Below are 12,703 nucleotides of genomic sequence, written 5' to 3' on the forward strand. Positions count from 1 at the left end.
TTTCTTAAATTCCACGTATGAGTGAATCATATGATAATTGTCTCTGTTTAACTTATTTAGCTTAGCATAATACTCTCTAGTTCCATCCATGTCATTGCAAGTGGCAAGATTTCAATTTTTTGATGACTGAGTAGTATTCCATTGTATATATATAATCCGTATCTTCTTTATCCATTCATCTATCAATGGACATCTGGGCTTTTCCCATAGTTTGGCTATTTTGGACATTGCTGCTATAAACACTGGGGTACATGTGCCCTTTCTGATCACTACATTTGTATCTTTAGGGTAAATACCTAGTAGTACTGTTACTGGGCCGTAGGGTAGCTCTATTTTCAACTTTCTGAGGAAACTCCATACTGTTTTCCAAAGTGGCTGCCCCAGCCACATTCCCACCAACAGTGTAAGAGGATTCCCCCTCAAATATCTTTGAGTCTTGAAGTTTTGTTTGTATCTGAGTTCGTAGACACTTTCAAATATTCATAGTATTGAATGCTAGAGTATATTTCTTCACCAAATTGAGAACAAGCAATGTAGACTCTGATTGTAGGACCCTCACTGGAAAAGGATGTGTGGGGGAAAGGATGGGTGACATGCAGCCAAGGGACTTTCCACTGTTTGAGTGATTTCTTCCTTTGTTTGATAGATTCCTTCTCCTATCTACTGTTTGTTGATCCTACATCCCCCTTGGCAGTTACGTGTGTCAGAACTCCTGACATACAGGAAAGACTTTGTCAAGAGAGTTGAGATATCGCTCCTCTTCTCTGTGAGATACTAGCTCCCTGTATCCTTAATTTCTACCCTGCCTTCTCCTTTCTGTCTCTTAATTCTGGTCTTTTCCTGGATTTTCTAGAAAAAGACACTGGGAGAGTGCTTCTTTCCTCTGCTCACAGAATGGTAAATTTCGACATGAGATAATTCTTTAATCAATTGTCAAGATCATGAATTCCGTCTTTTGAAAAGCAGATAGCTTTCAATTTTACTGTTAAAATATGACAGTCCCAACTAAATAACATTTCTTCAGACCATTGCCACTGAAAACCAAGATATTTATCAATACTAAGCTGACTGATTTTCTTTTCATCTTTACTAGTGGGTCAAAGTCCACCTAGGATAAAACACGTATTTATCCAGAAGTTCAAAACAGTGCATGTTTGATGATTAGCTTGCACTTAGTATTTATAAAGTCATTGGATACCAAGCTTTCAACTTCATTTATACAAAACAAAGCAATGGATCTCTTCATACTTCTGGTGATATGTCTTTCTTGTTTGATTCCTTTCTTTCTGTGGAATTCCAACTGTGCCAGAGGGAAGCTGCCACCTGGCCCGACTCCTCTCCCAATCATTGGAAATATTCTACAGATAAATACTAAGAATATCAGCAAATCCCTAAGGAAGGCAAGTATGATTACTTTTCTTCCAGTTGTTTGCACTTACAGTCCTATAACTAAATAAAATGTCCCAGACACCATGTTTTAAGGAAATGGTCCGAACGGGACGTGTCAGTTGGATACCCAGATATGATTGTAAGTGGTGTATAGCTGAAAAGCTTCCAGAAGGGATTGAGGGCCATGAGATTATTGCTGAAATTGCCAAAAGAAGGAATTCCCTGTCCATATTGTGACCAGCTCTCCTTTTTAGTAATTATTCATTGGTAAACTCTAATGGCAATGAAATTGCTTTCAGTTTAAAAAAAAAAGTTCTAAAGATTTACAGAGTCACAACACTAGAAGTTTCCTAAGAGCACACATTGATTTAAGTCTAGGAAATAATTCAAGTTTCCAAAATTTTCAGCTTCTATTATATTTGCTCAATGAGTGAGTAACTACTTTATTCTTGGCTATTTATATAGCAAAAGCTCTCTAAATCTTGAAGGAATTCTCTGAAATCTGTCTTCCCTGAGATAGCTAGTGACCAGAACACACCCTCTAGAAGCTTCTTTCTGTGTTTTGGGCTGTGGATTCAAAGCCATTATGTTAGCACCCCAGCTCGTCCACTTGTAAACTCACAGCATTGGGCGAATTTTAAAAATCTCCCTGAGCCTTAGTTTCCATTTCTTTAAAATGTGAATAATAATTGTATTTTTCACATGGTCCTTGAGTATATCATATACTGAACAATTTACTGAATGTCTACTTTGTATTAGGCACTCCATTAGATGCTGGGGATTTTCAATGGTGAATGAAAAAAAGAAGACTCTAGCCTTATGGAATTTATAATCTAGACGGTAGGCATGTATTTGTAAAGTAATCATGCAAGTGAGTGTATGATTACAAACCATGTAAGAGGGACACAGTAGCAAGAGGCCATGTGTCTTGGAGGAGCAGAGATGGGAGGAACAGTCAGCAAAGGGTTCTCTGAGAAAGTGAAGCTGGAACTGAGATCTAAAGAATGACCAAGCACTCACCAGAAAAAATATAGATGTAAGTTTGTTCTAGGCTGTTTGAATCTGGAAGAGAATTACTTGCTGGTGTCTCTGAAGTAGGACCAGTTTGCATATAGACCAGAGAGTAAATAAAAACATGGTGTGGGATGAGATTGGAGAAGTAAGTAGGGGCCAGAGCATGTGGGTCTTTCAAGGCTTTTAAGAATATTAGTTTTGGGGCGCCTGGGTGGCTTGGTGGGTTGAGCCTCTGCCTTCGGCTCGGGTCGTGATCTCGGGGTCCTGGGATCAGGCCCCGCGTCAGACTCTGCTCCACGGGGAACCTGCCTCCCCCTCTCTCTCTGACTGCCTTTCTGCCTACTTGTGATCTCTCTCCCTCTGTCAAATAAATAAATAAAACATTAAAAAAAAAAGAATATTAGTTTTAGAGCTTCCTGGGTAGCTCAGTTGTTTAAGCATCTGACTCTCGATCTCAGCTCAGGTCTTGATTTCAGGTTGTGAGTTCAAGCCCTGTCTTGGGCACCATGCTGGGTTTGGAGGCTACTTTAAAAAAATAATTAATTAAAAAAATATATATATCTTTAGCCCAAGAGCCATGCGATGCCATTAATGTGCTTAAAAAGGACTCTCATGTTAGCATTTGCCCTGTGAAAATATGTTTTATGGAGAATGACTTGTAAGGCAGCAGGAGGACTCAGACTTTGGGTAAGTTGAAAGAGTGTAGGTCCTACATCATTTAGGATACCAAATAAGGTGCCATGACAGAAAGATCTCAATAACACAGTGGCTTAAAGAAGACAGGAGATTATTTCTGCCTTACAGAATGCTATAGAGGCTGCCTGTCCTCCTTGAGGTCATCCAGAGAACCAGGTTTTCTCAGTCTTGTAGTTTAGCATCCTGGCACCTAGACTGTTGTTCGCATGTGCACAGACACAGTGGGGCTATCTCCATGCTGTCGTTTCAGTCCATGGGTAGGGGGAGGGATGGAGGGCAAGTATTCACCATTTACCAGTACCATTTACCAGTAGTGTAGGATTTGCACACATCATTTCTGTTAATAGCAGTTCATGCAAACTTTGTCACATGGCCACACAGGGAAGCGGGGAAATGTCAGTGATTACATCATCAGGTTCTTATGTACTATTAAAATCTAGAACTCCGTATGCTAAAAAGATGTGGGAGGTGGATAATGAGGGATGATTATGAGTCTACACAGGGGACAAGAGCAGGAACTCCCCTTAAACAGGACGAGAACCCACCATTGTAACTATAGGAAGGAAGAGAAATTTGGTGCAATTACAGGTGTGGCAGGTAAAAGTTAATAAAATAAGATGAATAAAATCCATAATATAGCCCCTGTCACATAGTAGGAGCTGAATAAAGATGAACTGTGGATGAGGATAATAATAGTAGCAATGTTACTAATAATAGAATGATAATTACCACTAATGTGATTTGTTAAATTACTAGTTCTACAAGCTTTTATAATGGTTGAGTGCATATTAAAATATCTCTTCGGTAAGATTAAAACTATTTCTCTCACTTATCCACATTCCTAGTTTTGAAATTCTACTACTCTTGTGCCTGTTCCTTTCCCAGCTAGCAGAGAGTTACGGCCCTGTGTTCACTGTGTATTTCGGCATGAAGCCCACGGTGGTGTTATATGGACATGAAGCCGTGAAGGAAGCCCTGATTGATCGGAGTGAGGAGTTTTCTGCCAGAGGCGGTTTCCCAGTGGTGGACGGCATCACCCGGGGATTAGGTATGTGTCAATTTGGGGAATGTTTGTGGGTTTATAAGTTGTAAAGACTCCAAACAGGCTAAGGGACTGAGAAATTGTAAGTATTTAGAGAAATTTATGAAAACAGCCTAATTCCAACATTTTTCTATAAAGGATCATTAATACATATTGTAGATGATGAAGGGAACACACAATGTCTCTGTGAAATACTAGATGCAATGGAAGCAAATCATCTCACTGTTAACGTTCCATGAATTTGTGTCCACTTTGAATTATGCCTAGTTAAGATAATGTTCACTTCAGTTAAGATAATAAGAGACTGGGAGAAAAAAGAAGGGAGGAAAATGACTCAATTATCCTAGTCACCAAACATTCTGCTTTCTGGCCTGAGTCATGGTTGCCAAGAGACTATTTTAAGAAAGTCCCATAGTGTGCATGGAGCCAACATAGGTTTGAAATATTTCTAGAAATATTTCTATTTCTAGGCTAAAAAATATTTCTAGCCTTGGCTTCAATCTTTTATTCTTCTAAAAAAAAGGCATAAGAAATATTTGAATACAATGGGATACAAAGCATAAAGCACAAATGTGCTCTGAGATGATTACAGGAAAACACACAGTGAGTATACACGGATTGCAAGTGATCTTAGAAAAAGCTTTTTAAACTAAAGTAGTTGAACTGTCTTCCATTTGTTCTGGAGTTGGCCTTAGGGTCTCCAGTCCTCTGGCGGGTCACTGGGTTTCTGCAAAAAGAGATAAGGCCTGAATGGGTCACTTCCTCCTCTGCCTTGTTCTTTAAAATCTATATGGACAAGTTTCCTATGAAAATTACTCTCTCCTGATCTTGTCATGGCTCCAGGAGTCTGACTGAACTTCCTTGATGTTAAGACCATGTTTCATGGAAAAGAGTTAACAGAGCGCAAATGTGAAAACGAGGAAGAAGAGCTTATCATGAACTTCTTTCCAGTGCACGAGTGCTCTCTCCTTCTCTTGAGAAGCACCTCGTTTTGTTGCCTCTCCCACAATTCATTTATAATGTGCAAAAACCAGCCCTGAAGCGTCATCTGCAACATGGACTCAACATGATCTATTACCGGTGTGAGCACAGAGCAAGCATTTTGCCTCACTGATCATCAGTAAAATGGGGACGGTTCCCAGAATTATTCTGAGGTTTGAAGGAGCTAACAGATGTAGAAGAGTTGAGTAATACATCAAACCAGAGTCCTGACAGACACTAGGTTAACAGGAGGCGGGCACAGCAGGGCTCATTGGAAAGTTCTGTTGCTGACACCACCCTATTCACATCCCTGCCTAAGTGTGATTATCCTTTTCTGGGACACTGCCTCTCCGCTGGGATTCATGGGGATGGAGGTCATTCTTTTCTCTCTCTCCTCTCTCTCTCTCTCTTTTTCTGATAGGAGTTGTTTTCAGCAGTGGAGAAACATGGAAGCAAACCCGACGTTTTTCCCTCACGATTTTGCGGAATATGGGCATGGGCAAGAAGACTATTGAAGACAGAATTCAAGAGGAAGCCTTGTGTCTGGTGGAAGCGTTAAAAAAAACCAACGGTGTGTATCTCTTTAGGTACCGAGCAGTACTCGTTTGGGGAGACCGTGCGCTATTTCAGGCAGGCGACGGAGGGATCTGACGGCTGCACCACAGCAGACGTTGCTCTTTTGCTCCCGTAACGGTGGTAAGAGGGGAAGTGGTTGGTGTAACAGCTGTTTCAGGCACCAGGGCGATAGGAACCCTGATGTCTTTCTTCAACACCTGGCTTCCTGGGTCACCCAGATTTCTCTCTGTTTGCATGGTAGCAGAAGGGACGAAGAACAAACGAAAGAGCGAACGGGGTTTTCGGTAGGCCAGGTACGGCAACGGCTCACCAGACTTCTTCACATTTCATGGGCTCTACCGTGGGACCACATCCACTCTAAGAGGCGCTGGGAAAGGCGGGTGTCTGTGTGCATAGGAAAATGGGGGAGAACATGGATTTTGGTAATGAACTAGTAATTTTGGCCATACTATCTTGAAAAATGAAGTAATTTCCAATGAATGTCCCGTCATTATGCTGAGCACTTTTGTGCATGTGTGTATGCACATGCAGGACTGGCAGGGGAGGTGGAAGAGAAAGTGGGTGGGCAGGACACTTGTCAGGAAAGGAGTAAGATCAGGATCATAAGAAATATGTGGTTTCCTGAACCTCAGTATTTCAATATTTTCCAAATAAATAATGCTGTTTCTGGGTGGTGAACTGCCATCGTGTTTCATATATATGTGTTTCATATATATGTATATATGTATGTATGTATGTATGTATGCATACAGACGTATTTTTAGAGAGATAGAGTGGTGGGGAGAGGCAGAGGGAGATAGAGGGAGCCTATGCATAGAGCCTGATGCGGGCCTTGATCCAACAACCCTGAGATCATGACCTGAGCCGAAATCAAGAGTCAGATGCTAATCTGACTGAGCCGCTCAGGCGCCCCTGCCATGGTGGTTTTTTGCTTTTTTTTTTTTTAAGATTTTATTTATTTACTTGACAGAGATCGCAAGTAGGCAGAGAGGCAGGCAGAGTGGGGGGGGGGGGTGAAGCAGAGAGCCTGATGCGGGGCTCGATCCCAGGACCCTGAGACAATGACCTGAGCCGAAGGCAGAAGCTTTAACCCACCGAGCCACCCAGGCGCCCCAATGTTTTTTAATTCAAGTTATGTATTGTCCAGATAGTTTGTCCCTCCGCTTTTTTTTTTTTGCTGCTATTAATATAAAAAATGCAATTATTACAAATACTTGCATGATTTTTGTTTCTTCCTCGGAATAAGTTGTGACAGTCTGGTCACAGTGACTATCATTTGGACTTTTGATGTGTATTACTGAGGAATGGTTGGGAGACCTGGCAGAAGAAGGGATATAAGCATACATACTTTTGTAAACTTTCAATTTAATATATTAAGTATTTCACATTTAATTTATGTTTATCAAGATCATTACTAATAGATTACTACAGTATTCCACTATTTGGATGCTCGTGACCTGCGGCCACCCAGATTCTGCCCGATCCTGTCAAGCTATGGGGCCCTCGACTCTTGGGTAACCCATCTCACCACTGGGTAACTCTGACTATTGGAAGGTTCTTTCGTATGTTGAGCAGGACATCTTTCCTTAAAAATTCTACTTTTTGATCCCTGCTATGTTTGTTTTTTTCTTTCCCTTTTGGAGCTACAGTGTTCTAACAGTCACCTCACAGAGACAAGATGTATCTCCCATCCCAAATCTGGTTTAGATGTTTTATTTTGTTTTTATTCTTATGTTATCTTCTTTTTTAAAATTATTTTTTATTATGTCATGTTAGTCACCGCATAGTACATCATCAGTATTTGATGTAGTGATCCATGATTTATTATTTGTCGAGATTGATGGTACCATACACACCCCATTTGGATGTAAAAATTTATGATTCACAAAATGGGGCTTACTGTAGAGGGCGGGGCAGCTCCTAAGCAGATGAAGAAACAGCTTGAGAAGGAGGCCTGGGTGGCTCAATTGGGTGGCGAAGCTTCTGTCTTCAGCTCAGGTCATGATCCCAGAGTCCTGGGGTGGAGCCCCGTGTCAAGCTCCCTGCTCAGCGAGGATCCTGCTTGTACCTCTCTGCCCCTTATCCTGCTCGTGCTGTCTTTCTCTCACTCTGCTCTATCAAATAAATAAAATCTTAAAACAAAAACAAAAACAAAAACCAGCTTGAGAGAGCAGGGAAAGGGCACTGGCTTGATGACTCCATGGTGGTTAAGGGATGGGGTAGAGAATGAGTTCCTGTGTGCGAGTCAGTGCTTATAGAGTTTAAATGTCCTGCTTCCAAAGGAAGGAGCCCTTGAGGTTTTTACCAGCTTGTCCAGTTGTGAATAGAAGAAGAAGAGGTGAGGTTCAAAAGTTGTCAGCAGCCAAACGTCAAAGCATGGAGTCGTGTTTTGTATTATATATAGGGAGCCTGGTTCCAATACGATAATGTATTTTTTCAAAGATCCAAATGGAACTCCAGTTTCTGTCATGATTGTTCTCTTCTACAAGAAGAGTACACACAGCTTTTTTCAACTCTGTTTTATAAAATAATGGTTTCAAGTCTCTCCAGTCTCCTGATCTTATGAGGCTGCTTAGCTTCCTGCAGGCATCGTGAAGAAATAGTCACACTGAGAGTTGAACTTTATACATTTCAAGGTATTTTTTTTTAATTTTTATGTATTTTTAAAATTTCTTTTCAGTGTTCCAGAATTCATTGTTTATGCACCACACCCAGTGTTCCATGCAATATGTGCCCTCCACCTTTCAAGATACTTTTAAGTGACCTCCTTCTTGTGAATTATCTTGTGGCTCTTATTTGAAGAATAATGCAAATAGAACACTTAGAGAAATTTAAAAATGGACTGGATTAGACAGCTTTGTTTGGGGAACAATAAATTTTTGGCACATTGAGTTTACAGTGAAGATGAAATATCCAGGGAATCCCTATATTTAAAAGAACCGCAGCAGTCAACCCTTCTCAGTCATTTAAAAAATTTTTTTTAAATTTTTATTTATTTTTTAAATTTCTTTCTAGTGTTCCAGACAGTCAACTTCAGATGTATATGAAAATTGTGCTCTAACTTTTAACTTCTATTGTTTTAGCATCTCCTTGTGATCCTACTTCCCTTCTGGGCTGTGCTCCCTGCAATGTCATCTGCTCCATTATTTTCCAGAATCGTTTTGAGTATGACGATAAAACATTGTTAACCTTGATAGAGTATTTTCATGAAAACCTCCTAATTTCAAGCACCCCCTGGATACAGGTAAGGTCAAGGTTCTTTTTAAATGGGAAATAAGTTTCTAGCTAAACTATTGCTCATGCTTACCTCACCCCTTTGTCCAGTTTGCAAATGGATAAAGTAATGTTTATCAAACTATCATTTGAAACCAATTAGTTATCAAATCAGTTTAGTGTGGTGAAATGAAATTTACAACATGAAATAGAGTGGGGCACCTGAGTGGCTTATACTCAAAACATCGGACGGTGATTTCGGCTCAGGTCATGATCCCAGGTGCGTGGGCTCAAGTCCCTTATCAGGGTCGGTGCTCAGCAAGGAGTTTGCGTGAGATTATCTCTTTCTCTCTCACCCTCCCCACTATGCTCACTCCCTCTCTCTCTCTCTCTAAAATAAATAAATAAATATTTAAAAATTATTTTAAGAACCGTGAAATATAGTAGTAGAGAAATGTAGTACAGTGCATCAGTTATAGCAAGGTATTTTTCTGAGAAACCATTTTATATCCATAGATGAATAGGGTGATGATGTAAAATGCATTTTTCACTACGGTACAGTGTCAGAACACATTAGTAACCTACAATGTATGATCATTAAGAGCTACAAGTATGTGTGGACCATGAGGTCATGATGTGTGCCACCTGGAAAGGACACTAGAGAACAAGGAGTCTATCATTTTTTGGAACAGGAAACTGTCACCCAGAGATATTAAGCGTATTTTTCAAAGACAAGGAATTCCTAGCCAAGACAAAGAATGAGCTAGACCTAGAATCTAGATTTCTGTAGATTTGTATCTCTAGATACAATCTGTGGGCCCGAAAATTGCTTCAGTGCCTACCAAGGGCATTAAATCACGAGGTACTCTCTAAAGTTGAGTCTGTAACCTCTAGGACTGGCTTTGGGCAGACAAAGAAGGGCAACGTGCACATTCCTGAAGGCACAAATAACCTAAATAACCTAAGTAATTTGGGCATTTCTTTAATCTTTCTAATGTAGTCTCTTCATTACAAAGAAAGGGTGGGAGCCCTGTAAACTTCTTAGGTAACTCTGTAGAAATACGTATAGGGAAACTGGGATGAACACTACGTTCTAGCCCTATTTGTAGACTGATGTCTTACAATGGTTGATCTTTCTGAACCTCAGTATTCTCCTTCAGGAAAAGATGGTGTGTTCCTGGATTCCTCCATAGGGTTATGGCTAGGAAATCATTTAGGTGGTTTTGAAATTGCTTTGTGGCTGGTGCATACTGTAACTTCAGACATCTTGGCAGTTCCCACTCCTTCAAATCCAAGTGTATTCTGTTGTAGGAAGCATGTCTTACTCACCTTTATCTACTCAGCATACAACTAAGTGTCTGTACATAACATGGGCCCGTACAACTTTGCTGAGTGAATTAATGAATGATTCTTTCCTCTTTCAGCTCTGCAATGCTTTCCCTCTTTTAATACATTGCCTCCCAGGAAGTCATCATGTGTTATTTAAAAACATTGCTAAACAATTTGAGTTTATTAAGGAAAAAATAAAAGAACACCAAGAATCCCTGGATTTCAGTAACCCTCGGGACTTTATTGACTACTTCCTGATCAAAATAGAAAAGGTATAATCTGACCCTTTATCTTTATGGGTGGTGTGATTCCCACAGAAACTGGGATATTAAAACAAATGACCCTCCCTAAATATGTATTAATTGCCTGTCTAACCTCTTGTTTGTGCAAACCACATGGGTAACTTGAGATATTTCTCAATCCCCAGTGAAAATGACTTTGCAGGTTTTACATTTATAGTGTTAAAGCTGGTTCCTTATTTGGGGACATTTTGAAATATACACTCACACACATTCAATATTAATGATACACAATATATCATCCTTCATCACAAAAATCCAGCAATGGGAAGATGTAACAAATGAGGGAACACAGGAATAGACAGGAATCTAGAAAGGCTTACCTTTGGAAAGGCACTAGGAAGTCTTCACAGATGAGGCAGATTTTGAAGAGATTCTAGCTTAGATGAACAGAGACAACAATGAGAATGAGAAGTGCCGTGATCACAAGGGTGGAATTTTCAGAGAGTTGATCTTGATTGTAATTGAGGCACTGTCATGGGTGTAATGACTGAAGGGTTGGGAATAGTGATGCATTTTAGGGGGGTGTGTGTTTCTGAAGGGTTGAATAAAAATATTAGACATTATAAAATAGGCAATAGATGCTAGAATTAACAGTGAGTAGCAGTGAGGACCTGATAAAAATTATGTTTCAAAGAAATGGTAGAGCCACTGATCGACATAGGGGATGAGAAAGTGAAGAATCAGAAAGGACCTGTTGGAGGTTTATAACCCTGGTTATATTTTAATTGTTGGACAGAACCCTAACAACGATCTAACTCGACCTTCAGCCGTAGTGCTCACACCAAATAACAATGTCATATTGAGTTACCTCTGAGGCTCTTTTATTTATCAAGTAATTGTAACACATCATTTCTAGGAAAAACACAATAAGCAGTCTGAATTTACCATGGACAACCTGATCATTACCATATGGGATGTGTTTAGTGCAGGAACAGAGACAACAAGCACCACCCTGAGATATGGACTCCTGATGCTGCTGAAGTACCCAGAGGTCACAGGTATGGTCACAGGTGTTGGGCGGGGTGCAATTCCAGGTAGAAATTGGCAGGTGACACCGACAACTATCCCACTCTTTACTTGCCCAGACAATGCACAGAAAAAAATTTCCTTTATTTGTACGTCTTCCTGTCATTGGATAAATTAAATTCAAAGTAGTTTATAGCACAAAAAGATAATGAAACATTTAACAGCAGCAGAGATTTGAGGGGCAGAGCTCACCGCTTGCCCTGCTATGATGGAATGTCCCTAATTTGCATTGGGACAGACGCAGTAAGCAGAGTTGTCGTAGGATCTTGAAGAACCAGCCTTCTGCTTTCTCTAGAAGGATATCACTTGATATGTCTTCCACATCCAGATAAATGCATTTTTGTCAGAAGATATTTCTACTCAAATGCATTTTCAGTGTGAGGATTGACTCAGTGAAAATGACAGTCTATCTTGATCAAAGAGATTCTGTCCCTAAATAAAAAAGGTTACATACAAATACATTCTTTTCAAATATACCCATTTAGACAAAGAAATTCTTCCTCACAAATACAATTTCTCTTGCAAATGCAACCTTCCCACTTTTCTTCCTCTTCTTTTTTGAGTGCTCATCAAAGGATTATTTCCTTCACTACTGAATCATGTTCTGTGCTTTGGCACACTGAGACACTTTTTTAAAAAAATTTTTTTTAAATTTCTTTTCAGTGTACCAGAATTCATTGTTTATGCACCACACCCAGTGCTCCATGCAGTACGTGCCCTCCATAATACCCACCACCAGGCTCACCCCACTTCCCACCCCCTGCCCCTTCAGAACCCTCAGATTGTTTTTCAGAGTCCATAGTCTCTCATGGTTCGTCTCCCCCTCCAATTTCGCTCAACTCCCTTTTCCTCTCCATCTCCCCACGTCCTCCGTGTTATTTCTTATGCTCCACAAATAAGTGAAACCATATGACAATTGACTCTCTCTGCTTGACTTACTTCACTCAGCATAATCTCTTCCAGTCCTGTCCATGTTGATACAAAAGCTGGGTATTCATCCTTTCTGATGGAGGCATAATACTCCATAGTGTATATGGGCCATATCTTCTTTATCTGTTTGCCCGTTGAAGGGCATCTTGGTTCTTTCCACAGTTTTGGGCGACCGTGGCCATTGCTGCTATGAACATTGGGGTAC

The 12,703-nt window shown here is 40.3% G+C and overlaps 1 protein-coding gene across 2 annotated transcripts in view; it reads left to right on the forward strand.

Moving 5' to 3' along the window:
* The first annotated feature begins 1,115 nt into the window (after positions 1 to 1,115).
* The window catches only part of LOC308355220 (cytochrome P450 2C21), a 25,686-nt gene continuing 14,098 nt past the window's right edge, over positions 1,116 to 12,703 (forward strand). Inside the window, exons 1-6 of one of the 2 annotated variants that reach the window (XM_080823287.1) lie at positions 1,116 to 1,400; positions 3,985 to 4,147; positions 5,544 to 5,693; positions 8,782 to 8,942; positions 10,336 to 10,512; positions 11,399 to 11,540. In XM_080823287.1, the coding sequence (XP_080679413.1) occupies positions 1,158 to 1,400; positions 3,985 to 4,147; positions 5,544 to 5,693; positions 8,782 to 8,942; positions 10,336 to 10,512; positions 11,399 to 11,540 (1,036 nt within the window). In that variant the 5' untranslated portion in view covers positions 1,116 to 1,157. Of the gene's footprint in view, positions 1,405 to 3,984; positions 4,148 to 5,543; positions 5,694 to 8,781; positions 8,943 to 10,335; positions 10,513 to 11,398; positions 11,541 to 12,703 lie in introns of both variants that reach the window. The other variant, XM_080823288.1, reaches the window with a different exon arrangement.

Source organism: Martes martes (genome assembly GCF_963455335.1).
Source record: "Martes martes genome assembly, chromosome: 14".
Lineage (NCBI taxonomy): Eukaryota > Metazoa > Chordata > Mammalia > Carnivora > Mustelidae > Martes > Martes martes.